Source organism: Otolemur garnettii, unplaced genomic scaffold (assembly GCF_000181295.1).
Source record: "Otolemur garnettii isolate 467f Iridium unplaced genomic scaffold, OtoGar3 scaffold00232, whole genome shotgun sequence".
In the NCBI taxonomy this organism is placed as follows: Eukaryota; Metazoa; Chordata; class Mammalia; order Primates; family Galagidae; genus Otolemur; species Otolemur garnettii.
In genome coordinates, this window is record NW_003852627.1 from 761852 (window position 1) to 779174 (window position 17323).

Sequence of the window (17323 nt, forward strand, 5' to 3'; positions counted from 1 at the left end):
AAGCAGCAGGGACCACAGGTGCCCACCACAATGCCCAGCTGTTTTTTGTTGCAGCTTGGATGGGGATGGGTTTGAACCCACCACCCTCGGTATATGGGGCTGGCGCCCTACCCACTGAGCCACAAGTGCCGCCTTCCCTTACTATTTCTAAAATGTTTGCTATTACTTTCAGTATGTTCCTTATTCTTGGTCCTGAACCTGTCAGTAGGAAAGCATCCCTAAAATGACATGGTAAAAATCCAGGTGAGCATGGTGTGAGTTATGCTCAAGATTTAGACATCTGTGAAAATGACTTGATGCTTTTACTTAGAATTTTTGAGTATTCACTTGGAAGAGATCACTAGAGCTGAGTGGTTAAAGGGTCCCAGGCTATAGAGTAAGATTCTACCATATATTCTGTGGCCTCGATAGTTACTCGTGACTCTTAATTTTCCTAGTTTGCAGTAAGGGGACAGTAGTACCTGTCTCAGGGCAGACACATACTATTAATATGTCATTCTGGTTGATAATTAGCTGTTCTCAGTATTAAATAAACTAAATTAGATTAAGTATAGCATGTTATTTTAGATAGTTTGTCTAAAAATAAGTAGTAGCCTCTTACCATCTGTCTCTACATTTTTTCTTTTGAAGAACAAGACGGAAACTCTTGACCAGCAGTTCTCAACCTGTGGGTCATGACCCTCAGGAACTGTATTAAAAGGTGGTATTAGGAAGGTTGAGAACCATTGCTCTAGACTGTATGATGAATAAACACTGAATTTAGACCCTTTAGTTTAAATGTCATGTATATGTTTCTACCCTAACTGAAATAATTTTAGTTTAATAAATTACTGGTGGTCTAAGATATTCAGTGATACTCATTTAGGTTAACTTGTAAAATGGTTTTCTTTAGAAGGGAATACAGTATGGTTCTAATGATCATCACATATCTTTTTTCTTTTTATTTCTAACAGAAAGCGTGGATACCCATCAGCGAAGTTTTGATATTGGAATTCAGATTGGCTATCAGCGACGCAATAAGGATGTGTTGGCTTGGGTTAAAAAACGCAGAAGAACTATTCGTAGAGAAGATTTGATCAGCTTCCTGTGTGGAAAAGTTCCTCCACCACGAAACTCTAGAGCTCCCCCAAGACTGACTGTAGTGTCCCCTAACCGAGCTACTTCAACGGAAACTAGCTCATCTGTAGAGACTGATTTGCAACCCTTCCGGGAAGCCATAGCTCTGCATGGTAAAGCCGTTTAAACATATTTCTTTGGAAAAATGGTTAGGAGTGTGCCTGTGGATCTTTTTTCATGTTTAGGTTTAGGTCCAGATATATTGTCTGTTTTTTGTCTATTACAGTAAACTCTTACTCTAGAACTGTTACATAGAATGTAAGCTAAGGACGTATATGGGCAATTTTTGACTGTCAGCTAGCCCATTCTCAAAATGTTTTTAGAAAGGTAGTTTGAGCTTACTGGTGTTCAGTGACAGAATTTTTCCATAAAATGGATTAGAATTTATTGCTTTACACTGTTTTGCTGTACATGTCTTCTTTTGAATCAAAGAGGAATTTCTTGTGTCTAAAAAATTCTGTTAAATTTCTAAATGGAGTCTGGTCCATGACAGCAAGTAAAGCAGGTAATTGTTGGGTGGGTTCTCAAGGGAATTAGCAATTTCCTTTGACATGTATCTCAATCTAATGTGCTGTAGAGGGTGAAAAGTTGACAGCCCAAGTGGGAAGAGACAGATAAAAAAATCGAATTTCCCCTTGCCTGCTGTCCCATTCCTCAGGTCCTTTGGTAGTTCAGGATCGTCAGAGAAGACGCCAGTGGACAGGCCCATCACCCATCTCCCTGGGCTAGTTCTGTTACAAAAAGGCATTTTTGGCTCAGGGGTTTTAGTATTACTGGAGAGGCCTGGGGAATGTAGTTAAGTCTGTTGCATGTTGCTGTGTAATACAGACTTCCAAGTGGAGCATACCTTTTGTGTGACAACATTTAATACTGTTGTTTTTAAAAAACCTAACAAAGTACTTGATAGAAATGCAGATGGCTAGGCAGGTAGGAGTCACTTAGTATGTTAAGTCATGAGTTTTGTTAAAAGCTAACATTTCTGGCCCAGTGTAGATGGTCTAAAATAAAATAGTAACCTGGTAATAAGAAATAGTGGGATGGATACGCAACACACATATGTACATATATATAAAGGGCTTCTATGTTATTGAAACTTTAATGCCCGTCTTGTCTCCTTGGCAAATCTTGGATTCTTCCCTAAAACCCCAATTAGAACACAGAGTTGGGAAGTGTTTTTTGTTTTTCAGCCTTGGATTTTGAGTTTGTTTACGGCAAGGGTAGAACAAAAAAATAAATTGCAAGAAAAGTCCATGTTGTATGGATGCAGTACTTAAGACTGCATGTTTCTTCTATTAGTGGAATAGTTAATGCTACTAGAATTTTTGAAACTCAGGCAAAACTGAGCTTGATCTGTTTCTATTGAATTAAATGAGTTTGACATCTTTCGACCTTAAGTTTGGAATCAATTATTAGAGGTGTACCTAGTTTGTCGGATTAGTTTTTGTGTGCAATAGTATTTTATGTAGTTTTCTTTACTATTGAGTGGATTTGTGATTCCATACTTCTCTTAATGGATCTTATTTTGGTATTACACTATTTTTTTTTAATACTATTCTTTAGAAGATAATTTGAAGAAACATAAAAGCCATGCTTGTTATCTTAATGTAGTAGCAGTGTACATAATAGTAAAAAGGGCAAGTCAGCACCTTTCCTTGAAAAGCTAGCCTCCAACTCCCATCATTTTCTCAAATCTGTTCCAGTTGTGATTTATTATTTTTCTAAAGTTATGGGAGTTTTAGTGATGATACAGGAAGGGACTATTATAAATTTTGACTTACGTTTAATTTGTGAGGGATTTAAAAGGCCTAAATATGAAACTTAACATGTAGAAAAATAATCTTTTAAATAAGTTTATAATATAATATATACACACACACAGTATATATTGGAGACTCTTATTTTTATGGCTCATGACTTGAAGTCATGTTGGAAACTGTTGTGAAGTAGTAATAAGGCCCCCTTGAAAGAACTACAGAAGCTTAAATTATACTGAATTTTGTGCTAGTATATTGAGGACATTTTTAGTCCAATTTGATGGAAGTAATTTGAATGAAGGGCATTGTTAAGTAAATAGTAATGTACATTGATGACTTTAACTGAATGTCCATCTAATTTGTTGAATAGTCTATAAACTGAAGTGAAAACCATTATAGTGGCTTGGCGTCCTTTGCTCAGTGGTTAGGGCACCTGTCACATACACCGGGGCTGGCAGGTCAAACTCAGCTCTGGTCTAGTAAACAACAATGACAACTACAACAACAACAACAAAAAGATAGCTGGGTGTTGTGGTGGGTGTCTGTAGTCCCAGCTACTTGGTAGCTGAGGCAAGAGAATCACTTAAGTCCAAGAATTTGTGGTTGTTGTGATCTATAACGCCAAGGCACTCTACTGAAGGTGACATAGTGAGATTGTCTCAGAAAAAAAAAAAAAGAAAACTATTACAGTAATCTTTTGAAATGAATTTGGAAACATGTTAGGGTAAATACAGAGCCAGAATTCACCTTTGCATATAATTACTTAGCCAAATTATGAAATATAAGAGAGGTCAAATTGAAAGTTTTGGCACTCTATATTGGAGGGAGAAGTCTAAATTCCTGGAAGTTTTCAGAGTCTTTAAGTAGATGTGGGGAAATAACTGGTATATTGAGGCAAATTTGAGTTTTTAGTTAATACAAACTCATATTCCTCTTTCTAAGAGAGGACAGTGTTCCCCTATAGTTTTTCTTTGTCAGCTCCTAAACACATGGCTGCCACTGCCTCCACCCAGCACACTCACAGATAACCTAAAATATACTCTTTATTTGAAGAAAAATAGCAGAGACTTGTAGAGGATTTCATGTAGGCAAGGTGTGGCAGTGCATAAGATCAGTATTTTCAACAACCTTGGACCCTAGGTTGGCAAGATTCTATAAACAGTTTTAATCAAAACTGCTTTAATTAATTGTTAGCAGGGCTTAAAAGAGAAGTGCCTTGACTCTCGTCTGCAACATGCTGCTTGTTTTCTGTGTAGTATGGGATCTAGTTTTCTGGCAGTTAGATAAATACTGTTAGATTGCTTGTGTATTCCCAGAGAGATACATAAGCATGTACTTAATTGATTTTCATCTTTGCCTTGTTATTTCATGTCTTAAAGGAAGAACACTATTGTAAATTTTCTGAGAGCTGAATTAATAACTGGCAGCTTGTTTTTTATGTAAACAGATTACTTCAGATAGACCAACAGTGATCTGGACCACTTTGTGGTTCTTCGCCTCCCATTCTGATGAGCCTTCTTTTCATCCCTCCTCTTCTACCTTCTTTTTTTCTTGGCTTCTGTTCTGTGGCCATTTCAGTCTCCCTGACCTTTCTTCAACTGCCCTAGGTTACTTACCTTTGGGCCCTCACACTGTCTTCGGCAGGCCCTACAGGGTCATCTCATTCTTCACTTCCAATTCTGTACTACTTGTTTAGACCACCTCTCTTGACTGCCAGACACACACACCTGTGTCACTGTCTTGTGGTGCACATCTCCCATGGTGTCCTGTGGGCATCTGTCGCAGGTGAAGATTCTGATTGGTCTCATCATTCTACCCCAATAGCAACAAATAATGATTTCTTCCTCATTTAGCCATTCTGCAGATTCTGCTGTGACAGATTCTTTTTCCTCTCTCGAAGTGCATAAAGTGAATATAGAGTTCTTCCTTTTTCTGTTGAGGCTAACATGTATTTGAATAATTTCTTTTAATGCTAAGATGTGGCATGTGTAAAATACTCAAGAGGGGGAAAAAAGGGTCATTTCACAGTGCGTTCTTGCCATGGGTTCAGGGCAGGCCATCTGGAGGATGTAAGCCTGGGCTCTTGAGCAAGTCTCCTGTCAGTTCTTGCTTCCCAGTCTCAAGTTATCGAAGGTGCTAGTCTGTCTGTCTTCAGACCATTGGACTCACTGATTTCTTGATCTTCTTTCTTCACTGTTTTTTCTCTGCCTACACCGTGAGGTCTGAATTCAGGATGGCATTGCAAGGAAGGCCTTTATGATCTGGTCTCAACTACAGGCCATATGTTATAGTCATGCTGTCTAATCCCTTGAATACCTCCATGTTCTTTGACTGCTCCCCCTCCCCTGCTACCTGTTGTTCATCCTTTAAGATTGATACAGACCTCACTTCTGGTTCCCAAGTCTCTGGTTCACTGTGTATCTGTTCCCCCACTTGATTTGTCTCCATGTTGTTTCAGTTTTCTGAGTTATATTACATACAGCCCTTATGACAGTCTAGCAATGAACCTGTTAGACGTGTGTTCTCAGTTTTCCATGGGGATTAATACATGGTGTGTTATGTGAATGAATGCAACATGGTGGAACCCAAAACTTCCAGAAAAAATTGAGGATTACCGTCCTGGGTGACAATAATTAGGGAATGTAAGCTGTATACTTAGTATGGTGCTACAAAGTAATTTCATATTAGAACCAATGGGCCTTATGGTGATAATGGCATCAGAGCCACTCTTTCAGTGTTTACTTTGTATTAGCACCATGCTAGGAGGTTCTCATTTAATCTTCACACTTATACACTAGGTTATTAGCCACTTTGTTATGAAGAAAGGTTTGTTTGGCTAAGAAGGAAACGTTAGTAAGTGGTAGAGTAGATATTTCAGCTCTGTCTGGCTCCAGAATGCATTTTAAATCACTGTCTCCTCTATATTTGTTGATTTAGGGTTTCTCTCCACTACCACCTCTCCCCAATCCCCTCTTGGTAGGGCTTAGGGATTTGTGTGAGAAAGATATTCAGGCTTTTCTTTGTGAAGTTGATCAGAAAGTATGTGAATTTTGGCCAGGTGCAGTGGCTTACACCTGTAATCCCAGCACTTTTGGAGGTGAGGCTAGAGAAATGCTTTAGTTCAGGAGTTCAAGACCAGCCTGAACAAGAGCAAGACACCTGTCTCTACTAAAAATAGAAAAAACTAGCCAGGTGTTGTGGCTGGCACTTTTGGTCCCAGCTGCTCAGGGGGTGAGGAAGGCTGAGGCAGGAGGATCACTTTGAGCCCAGGAGTTTGAGGTTGCTCTAAGGTAGGTAGACACTATGACACTTGAGCAGGGGTGACAGAGTGACACTCTTGTCTCAAAAAAAGAAAAAATATAAGTTTTGTATCTCTCTCTGGGGTGTTTCCCTCCACCCCCTGCTCCAGAGGTGAATCTGGATAGACTTTGAAGATCAGTGGTTTGTGACATGCTGTATCCCTAGTTCACTGTGGTAGGGAGAGTATATAATAAGGCTGTGTTCCATTTATAACCCTGGGCAACATACTTGACCTTTCAAGTCAGTCTCCTTTGTGAAAGGAGATGTATTTTAGTTTTAAGGCAAAATTAAATGGCAACCTAAGCAAAGCAAATTATCCATGCTAACAAGACCCTGTGCAAGTATTTTTTGCCTTGAAAGGATTGTGGATTGGTTTTAGGTCCCAGGAGTGCCCTCCTAGCCGTTGGGTGGTGTTACTTACAAAAACAGACCTGGAGCCCAGGACAGTGGGCTACTGCATCTGCTAGCTCTAAGTGCTTAAGTTAGGCTTATCTCACCTTTAATAGGAGAATTTCAGGAAACAGCCAAAAAACCAAATAAGTGAAGCATTTTTATTTTTAACTAAAATACTTTTTGAATTAAAGACAGCTTCTTATGTTGAAGGCTGAGGCTTTTTTGGTTTAAAACTTTTCTTTGTGGATCTGGTATTACGAATTGTTTTCTGCAGTTAAAATCCCGTAGAAGGTGTGGTTGTTTAAAAATAAAATGTGCATTGTGGTGCTGTATCCTTTCCTATTGCCCTGCATTTACTAAGCATGCTATTGGAGAGGCTAGCTGTAGGGTCAGGTGACAAAAAAAAAAAAAATGAATAAACTAACCTCAAGAAGTTTCTGGCCTAATAGAGTTAGTTACATTAGACAGTTTCAGTCAGATTGAGGCAGGTTCGGTGACTTTGTCTTGGGAGTACAGGCTCCATTTCTGGCTTCTCCAGTTTTTGCCTAACATTGCCTTTCTGTGGACTACCTGGAAATCCTTATTCCCTTAAATCATTAGGTTGCTTAACAGATTGTTGGATCCGGAGGAAATGGATGCAGGTCCCTATTAGAAAAGTGTAATCATTTGAAATCAGATTCACAGGTATGAGGTTGGATTGGAATTTGTACCCTCCCAACCCCCCAAAAATGTAAGGCAGATTTCCTAATTTGTCACACTCAAAGCATAAAAATTCTGTTTTTTCTGTAGAAAAGGAAAGCTGGCTTTAGGTAGTAGGATTTTCTTGTCTGAGCACAGGTTTTTGTAGCTTTTTTTTTTTGTAAAAACATTCCTTGGTCCTCCCTGTGCCAGAGTAATACAGAAGAGAAGTTAATAAATTTTGTGAAAACATATCTTTCCTAATAAAATATCTTAGATAGTTGATAACATTTAAGAAGAAATTTAATATTAGTGTTGGGTTCTGTCTCTGTCCCTTTCCTGTCATTCTTCCATCTCTTCCATCAAGATAGCTTTAGAAATAGGTCTGACATCTGACACAAGTGTTTAAGAATTTTTAAAATGACAGTATAATATGAAAGAAACTCTTGCAATTTTCTGTTGCAGAGGTTTAATTAGATCTGATTGGTGGGGGATTTGTATTCATCCATCTTTGAGAATCCTTTTTCTCCTGAAAAAACTCACACACCGAGCAGCGTGTGGAACACAGTACATTCTTAATGGTTGTTGAATGTTGCAGTCTGGATCTTCTTGAAATAACAGAACTGTTCATAACTATTTAACAGTAAAATGTCTAAAAAACTTATATGAAAATTAATATGTAAGAGATTAATGCACCAAAACAGTCTTTTAATTGCTTAAAGAGGATTCTTTGAAATTTTATCTGTGAAGGTTGGAATTTCTAAACTATACCCCTTTGTTCAGACCAGCCTCTGAAAACAAGAACAATTAAGGCAATTAAGATAGTGTTAAAATTTTTGATGAAAAATGGACATTACCTGCATATTAAGATTAGACATTTGCTGTTAAAGTGTCTGGAGGTCAGACTTAAAGCTTCCAACATCGGTAATGCAAAATTGTCTTGAACCTGCAATAAAATTTTGTCGGATTTTTTTTTTTCATTGATGCAATGCCTCAGAATCAGTTTATTCATCCTGGTAAGAAGTTTAATATTTGAGTTTAATTTTCTTCCTAATTTTCTGATTTATAAATACTAATTTCTTGGAAAATGAAATTTCCATAAATTATAATTTCAGTATCTTGTTATCCCACTATATAGAGATAACTGCAGTTAAATGTTTGGTGCATTTTCTTTTAGTATTTTTTCAATGTATAAATATGAAAATTATTTCATAGTTGAGATCATACTGCATATATGGTACTGTATCTTGCCTTTTTCGTTTTAACGTCGTGAGCATTTTCCCCATGGCATTAAAAACTGTCTTTGAAAAATGAAAAGCATTTTGGGCTGTCAGCATAATTGAACTGTTTTCTTGGTATGACACATGTATCTTTGTAATTGGTTTGATTTAGTATGCTTCAATAAAAATTCAGTTTTATAATTTACAGATTGGGGTGGGGAGTGGTTATCTACTTCAAGTTACCAAAACCTTCCTGGTAGGTTTCCTTTTTAAATATTTGAATTCCCCTGATTTATCTAAAACACTATATTGACACTACAAGTGCTTGCTTGGCCTGGCACATCATCACACAACATTGTGCAAAGGGAGTGCTGTGCATCTGAATAATGCAATTCATTTTCAGTGCAAGAATGCCAGATTCTTAGGGCTCCCAGCTGGGATGTTACCCACTTCGTTCAAGTTGTGGTATTTCAAATCCCCCTTTTTTCAAGGTGGTAAACACAGTGGAGCAGATCTACAGAGGGCCCTAAACATAAGCTGGTGGATCAACAGTGTGCCTTGTCACTTCCAGGGCCAGTCCTCTTATCCCACGGGGGTGTGGGGGCTGGGAATTAAATAGAAAATGTAGGCAAGCCCCAGGCCTCTGGAGTCAGTGAGAGGGACCGGGTCTGCATTTGCTCTTTTCTCTGCTGGTGTGTGACCTAACTATGTGCCTGGAAACTGGGATTACATGTTATTAATGCTGCAAACAGGATTTTCTCATTTTCCTAAGCATGAACTTGGTGTGACATTAATAGCTATGTGCTACTTTTAATTATTTGCCATGTAACTTGGATTCCTATTATCTGGACTGTAAATTTGTTTTAGCTCCAGTGTGAGTTTTCAAAGTATGCTTAAATCATCTTAATTTTTTTTTTCCGTACTCCTGCACTAATTATTTAACATGGATGCAGAAACTTTTAAACTGATACATTTATCTTGTATTGAGCACTTAAGACTTTTGTCTAATCATGCTATTTGTTCTGCTTTTGTCAATTGATAACTCCCATAGCCCTTTTGAAAAACGTCTGTTTTGGGTAGAAATTAAGTTGTATGCCCTCAGGCCATACAATTTAGTTTTTTAGTTCTGAAGCATGTTTAGATTTCTCTGTACTTGTATAGGCTTGATTATTCATGTGGCTTAGCTAAGGTTTCTTCCTAAAGCATCTTCTAGTAGCTGTCATTGGTTTAAAAAATAAAATTTGGGCTGTTTAAAATGCATATATTTTTTGGTTGTTAATCTTAAATTTTTTTTTTGGACACTTATGAAAAGCCTTTTTGGGGAAGATTAGGTAGGCAAACTTTGAAAAGATTTTCACTGCAGAGAGGTGTTAATACATTTGGGTGTAAGATGGGGTAGGCAAATTTTGAAAAGAATTTCTGTGAGAGTGAAATGATAGGTAATGTTTGCACATTGTGATTTTACCTGAGCTGCCAAACTAAATAAGTCATAAACCCAATAGAAAAAGATGATTTTCCAGAAGATATTGAGAAATTTTCAAATAGATGTTAATAGATATATATCTATATATTTTTTTTTTTCCATGGAACATTAACAGGTGAGATAAGAAACATTATTTACGTGTCCAGTTCATTCCTGATACAGTGTTTTATGAGCCTTCACTATTCTGAGGTATTAAGCATACCTCAGGACTCCTACATGATAAGAAGGGTTTGTGGAATTCTTTTCCTTTGAAACGATAGAGGGAATCTTGAATCAAATAAGTTGACCATTTTATTGCTGAATGAACGCTGTATTTATGTTTACCTTAGAACCTTTTCCATTATGAAACAGGTATGAGAAGGTTTTTGTTATAGTACCTTTTAGTAGTATAGCCAGTCCCTGGGTTATGAATGAGATAGATAGGTTCTGTAGGTTTATTCTAAAGTTGAATTTGTATGTAAATTGGAACAGGTACCTTTACCTGTAATAGCTTCCATTTGTAAGTGCAATTGGTAAACTAGATGTTTGTAACTCAGGGACTATATGTTATGGACTAGGAGATTAGGAAAAAAGACGACACAACTCTTCCCCTCAAGAAGTTTACATACGGTTTTGGTGTGGAACTGGATGAGTGGGTGATTGAGTGTTAAACTTGATGGTAATAATTTGAGTGGAGATAACCAACTGGGCATTGGAGAGGTGAATAAACAGCTGATCCTTGGATTTCATGGATTTCAAAATGAGGGGTGGGGTTTTGAAGTATTTTTCCTTTCAGAATTGAATGAACATTATGCGCCAGGTACTGTGCTAATTAATAAGTTCATTAGATAGAGTTGAAAAGATATGGTCTATCAGAAGAGATGGTTGATTGTACTGTGATATATATATGTATTTTTTCGAGACAGAGTCACTGTGTTGCCCTGTGTAGAGTACTGTGGTGTCACAGTTCACAACAACCTCAAGCTCTTGGGCTTAAGCGATTCTCGTGCCTCAGCCTCCCAAGTAGCTGGGACTACAGGCGCCTGCCACAACGCCCGGCTATTTTTTTGGTTGGAGTTGTCATTGTTCAGCAGGCCAGGGCTGGATTCAAACCCGCCGGCTCTGATGTATGTGGCTGGTGCCCTAGCCACTGAGTTACAGGTGCTGTGTTATATAAAAATAGCCCAAGGTGTTTCTTTTCTTTTTCTTTTTTTCCAAATAAACCTGTGAGGTTTGGGGATGTTCAATTTGAGATTTCTAGTAGGCAGATAGAAATCTTGATGGTTCCTGTGAGAAATGTTTGTTCCTGTGATGTCTGTGGGTAAGCTAAGTTCAAGGGTGTCACCCTACTGACAACAGCTTGTAGGGGAGAAGAGAACCCCATAAAGAAGAATGAGCTGGCAGGCTGGAGATGAGGAATGAGTGGAGAGTTTGAATTTTAAGCAGAAGAGGAGCCAGCCAGAAACTAAAAAGAAGTGGGAGAAGCAGGAGAGAAGGAGCCTCTGAGGGGAAGTGTGGTACAGGCCTGACTGATTTAAAGAGCTGCAAATTGTTGGTAGTGCATGATTGAGTCCTGGGGTGGGGGTAAAGAGGGCATGTATTGAGAGAAACTGTTAAAAAGAGATGGGGCTTAAGAGGCAGGCCAGCCCTTGACCCTTACTAAAATACTCTAGATTCTATGAGGAAGTTGTATAACAGTGAATAGGAACACAGATTATGCTTGGAGTGAAAGTGCCAGCTCTTGTTTAGTACTTGTTGACCTGGGATGGATTATTTATATTTAGCCCTTTAAACTTGGATTTGACATAGGTGCGAAAGGAAATAAGAAGTATGGAGTACCTGACACAGGAAGTACTCTAACATTAGCATTTTCATTTTTTAAAATAGGTGCTAGCCTTTGAAATGCTTGGAGGCTAAGAGGGGACACAAATAGATCTCTGATCACTGAAAGGAAAGGAGCATGCATCTTATGCAAACAGACCAGCCAGAGGACTGGATTAGTGCACAAAGAAGAGTAGAATGGCACCTGGAGTAGAGAGTTGAGCAGAAGGGAGGTGTGGACCAAAAAATACTGTGGTAGAGGGCATGCACTTGAGAATGTTTAGAGTTTGTGGAGTGAGAACAGTTGGAAAGGGAATTTAGTAGACTTGATGTGGTATGCATAGGAGGCAGAGAATCTTCTCAACTTATTCAAATTTAAGCCATATATTTAGAGTTTCAAATTAGAAAGAATTGGCCCCTGTCAAATCAAATCAAATCTCTAACCTTTAGCATCTTAAGATATAAGTTCTATTCTTTGAAAACTAATTCATTGTATTAGATCATGTTGTTAAGTTTAGTCAAGGAATAAGAAAATCCCTAGCTAGAATAGCCGAAGGGAAGATTTATAAGTTAGAAAATCCACTGTGGATTTTATTTTCTGGCCTGATTTCATGCCTTTCATAGGTTTATCTTGAATATTTAGGATTGGAACGTAAGTTTGGCTCCTTGAAGGGTTTAAGAAATGGTCTTCAGCAATAAGTGCTGATGTATATTCTGGATTCAATAACTCTTAACCTTGAAATGAAAGCAAAGTGAAGCAGGATCTTTATAGCCTCTCCCCTCATGAAGGATTTGAGATGATATAGGCTGTCCTAAGGGATATCTCTCTGCCAAATATAGTCCAGAGCTTGGGGTGATTATTTGTCCAGGACAGACCTACTTTGTACCCCGTGTTCCACCATAACTTTTAACAGTGACCCCTTTTTGGACTTGATACATTATTTTGGATGATAAATTATATGGTCACCTTATCTAGAAAGGGAAATTAAAATAAGCCTACCCAGGCCTGGAAGTAATTTCTTACTTCCTTGAATACCCCCTCCCCCCCACACACAGAGTTTCTCTCTTTCTCTCATCAGAGGAATCTTTTGGAATGGTGAGTTAAAATAACCAAAATGTCTTTTCTGTTTAAAGCAAACACCTGTCCTCATCTGTAAATTCTATACAATGCCTACCTAGTAGGTGGGAGAACTTCATGATAAAGTTGTACATCTAGCATGGTGTTTCACACATACATAGTAAGCTTTCAGTAGTTGGTAGTTACCAATAAAACATTTTATACGTCACAGTCAGATGATCCATTTTTCCAGAATAAAACTTTTGATTGCTTGCAAGTGACCTCTTAAGAAGAAATAAGCAGACATCCTTTGACACTAAAACAACATGGAAAGTAAAGTGGGTTGCTTTCAAAAGGGTTAAATAATCCAGCAACTCTAAAACCTTTTTTCTTCTTCCTAGGTCTTAGTGGTGCAATGGCTAGTATAAGCGTGCGTTCGAGTACCCCAGGCTCTCCTACACATGTAAGCAGTGGATCGAATGCTAGTCGAAGGAGAAATGGACTCCATGATGTCGATTTGAACACTTTCATATCAGAAGAAATGGCACTCCACTTGGACAATGGTGGAACTAGAAAGCGTACCTCAGCCCAGTGTGGCGATGTCATTACAGACTCACCAACCCATAAACGCAACAGAATGATCTAAACTGCAAACATTTTCACACCCACCATGCTGCTTGAAAGCCACTTGATCCTCAACATATACTATTATTGCAAAGGAAACATGAGGCCATCTTCCCTTGTTCACTGTTTAAGACAAGTGAATCCTAAAGTGGTTGCCATAAAAGGAAGTTCTAGGTATTTACAGTAGATGCCTCTTGTAACTATGGCTTTCTTAAAACTATAATCCTAGCAGAGGACATCAGATATCGTGTAGTCATTAGCAAGATCATCATAGGCAAACATATATCCGTTCCAAGGCTAAAAGTGACCTTAACTGTGTTTATTCTCAAAAGGAAAGGAAATATCAGATGTTTATTTGGTTATAGAATGCCCCCCCTCCTTTTTTTTGGTCCATTTCCTGCTGTGTAGAGTATTTTGCTTCACAGTATTGCCAGATTCCTAAAATTGTCTAAAAACATGATTTGGCTTCCATTTTTGCAGCAGTACTGTACCAGTGCACCTGGTTTTCTATATATTAACAGTGTGCAACTTTAATTATTGAACTGTGCCCTGTCTTTAGTTTTCAAAGCAGTTTCTAATTCTGGTGATTGTGTGATGTAAAGAGGTGCTATGATGGTCATGCAATTAATACTTAATATTGAAATCAATACACAGAACTTTATTGGATTCACTTTGTGTGTGTTAGTGCTCTAAAAGTAGCAATATTATTAAACTGCCCCCAAATTAACCCTGTAGGCTTGAAATATTCAGTTTTAAGAGAAGTACCACTTCCTATGCTGGGTACTTTACTTACGGTAAATGTAAACATGTAGACTGCATTCAAAGATGACCTAAAGTAGAGAGGTCATGAGCTATGAGAATGGGCTTCCTTTTTGGTTCAGTATTAGTGAGAGGGAGATGGATGGTGGGGGCAGGTATTCTAGTCTTTCATATCTTGTTTCACATTTTTCATGGGTGCTCTGCTTTGAGCAGTTTCCATGGAATGGGTGGAAGATGATAAAGCTCTCTTTTATCTACTAATAATGTGATCACAACTTAAATAGCAAAACCCAACTCTTCCCGTCCCTCTAGTCCCTCTCCTACCTCTCCTAAAAGGTGCAGTTTGGATTCTCATTCTGGAAAAGGTGGAATCGCATGGAGGTTCTCTAGATGTTAGATAGACCTAAACAAAAATTCTCAATAGATTCCTCTTTTTGAGTAACATAAGACCTCTTGTAGCTACAATGTTTCAGAGCATGTTTCATCTTCATTTTTAATATCTTGACCTGAATGATAGTATTTTTTAGATGAAGAACTGATGTCAGCCTGCCAGGTACTGTAATTTATTCTATCATATTATATTATATACAAGTAGGACAGTGAAAAATGTTTCCTTGCAAACTTATAGTCCAGTATCAGTTACTTCCTATTTTTATCCTTAAAAGACCATTGCAAATCAGTGTAAGGGTTTTTCCAGTAATTACTCACAGCACTTTGTTAAAGTTTGCAATTTCTGCAGCCATTTAATAATATCTTTCTGTGAAGAAACTTTGCTAAGTTAACCATAAGAATTTCATTGACTGGGTGGGATGTGAATGGAATGTTAGAAATGTTGTGTGAATTGAAGTTCTGTATTCATTATAGATATAGCCCTTATTTAAAAGAGTAGATTCCATACCAAAACTAGGAGTGAAAGTGAGATATTTCTAAATTTTTGCGAAAGTGGATCATTTTTTTGTTTGAATATAATAGCAGGAAGAATTATAGCAATCTGTCATTTTACCTGAAACGGACAAGCCTATGTATTATGAATACTTTCAAGCTTTCCTTTGGAATATACGAAGAAACGCATTTGGAGTTATCTTTGTTTTTTAATCGTTGTAAATGTAGATTCTGGAATTGGGGTTTGGTGGTGTGATATCCTCACAAGTGGCCAGAACTCCTGTTCCTGAAGGATTTTGAGATTGAGGAACACATATTTAATCTCCCTTTTATGCCTTGGTTCTAGTTCCTCTTTCCAAGTTGAATAACAATTTTTTTTGGTTGTTTTGTTTAAGTTGGTGCTCTGAAGCTTAATCTCAGTACCCTTTACTCTGAATTGTCAAATTTTGATAAAATATGTGCCATTTTCTTTGCTAAGAGAAAGCAGGTCTTAATGTCTGCCAGAACACAATTTATATGCCTTATTGGCTCCATTAAACTTTTACAAAACTTCAGCATTTGTTACTTTTTTTCCGTTGCATTTAATCTCAAAATGCACCCAATGCATTTGTCACCTTCTCTGTCCCATTGCTCTCTCCTGTGCCCCCAGTGCAGAATAACCTCAAGGCCCACTAGTAGAAAGGAAAATGATTTTCTCTTAGGAAAGCTTAGTTCTGGCTTCTGGATTTTTGAAGTGTTTCTTTGTTCCAGTTTAGTTGCAAAACAAATCATGGAAGATTGCATACTTGTGTGGTACTCTTTAAAAAGGAGATTGACTTTTTCAGTCTCTTGAGAACAGTGTAGGCTGAATTGAACAACTGAACAGTTTAGTCTGGGAGAATAGATGACCTCTTCATTCTAAGCTAGATTTCTCTGATTCTTGTGGACATTGTAGCTCATTAGTTCTGTTCCCGTTGCCCTAACTTGGCATGAGTGGGTTGAGTTCGTCCTCAACATTGCAGCATTCTGAGCATGACTAAAGGCACTTAATTACAATGTTCAAAATTTTATAGAACAAAATTAATGGAAAGCATTAGGTTGAATCTAAAGACCTGCAGTCCAAATCTTCAATGTGGCTTACCCCACTGGTGTAGTGATAAACACCTTAAATCATAAAATGAATAAATCATTAAAAAAACAACCCCCACGGGGCTTGTCTGCAGTTTTGTTTTGGTCATCATATCTGAATAACTTTTTGATGAAATCAAATGAAGTTTAGGCTTTTAAAAAAGAATTAGTGTTCTAAATTTTTTTCTTAAGTGCTTACTGGAACTCAACAAATTTGAGTAATTGTGGGTTTGGGCCTGAAGGTTTCCCTACAACAATGAAAGCTGGCCAAGCTCTTGACTTGGAGTAACTGAGTTAGTCAACCTCAGAGGGTAAGGAAGGGAGGCGCAAGATGCTAAAACATTCAAAGCGAGGCCTTTAGCTGGGGACATGGGCAGCACAATTCATTTTAGAAAAGAATGAACAGAATCATTAAATTTTTGGCATGGCTACTACCTGTAATAGTGACTACGTTAGCAGATTTTCCTCATTGCGTTTCATTTCATAAAGTTTGTTAGAACCTGGCACTGTTTAAATTAATTATTGAGGTCTTTAGTTTACTGAGGTTGGGGATCTTCAGAGATAGATTTTGGATTCCTGGATTGAAGTGACTTGAAAGGTTCTACCATAGGAAATTTTTATTGTAAAGTTGAAAGGAGGTTAAGGTTCATGTGTTTAGTTTAAAGGAGGTTGTTCTGGTCAGATTTTTATAGTACTCTGTCACAGCTTTGATAGTTCAGATGACCTTATCCCCATAAGGCCAGCTTATAGAGTCTCTTTGGAATGTTTGAGGTGATGTTTTAGTGGGTTATATATAATATTTGAGAGGAGCAGGCCTGAGCACCCACACTGACTGTCACACTGGTGCATTTGACATTGTGAGATCCAGGGTTTACCTCCTACCATGGGACCTGCACTCCTTTTGTGAAGTTCATTAGATAACAGCATGTAACCTGGCCAAGCTAAGACTTACTGATTATATTCCAAGTTTCTGATGGTCCCTTATATTGATTTAAGAGTTTTAAAAACATTGAGAACAGCAAAAATTCAGTCACATGATGGCTTACAAGTGTATGCAGATCTTTCTCCACCAGGATATGTATGGTGAAATTTTATGGCTGACTAGTATTCTCCTGTATGTACGGGCCTTTGTGCAGGTCCTAGTTTTCCA

The 17323-nt window shown here is 37.9% G+C and overlaps 1 protein-coding gene across 1 annotated transcript in view; it reads left to right on the plus strand.

The window, feature by feature from the left end:
- Nucleotides 1-15618, plus strand: part of CUNH16orf72 (chromosome unknown C16orf72 homolog) — a 28891-nt gene extending 13273 nt beyond the window's left edge. Inside the window, exons 3-4 of the mRNA XM_003802069.2 lie at nucleotides 954-1229; nucleotides 13203-15618. Coding sequence (XP_003802117.1) covers nucleotides 954-1229; nucleotides 13203-13447 — 521 coding nt within the window. The 3' untranslated portion in view covers nucleotides 13448-15618. The remainder of the gene's footprint in view (nucleotides 1-953; nucleotides 1230-13202) is intronic.
- Nucleotides 15619-17323: the final 1705 nt, after the last annotated feature.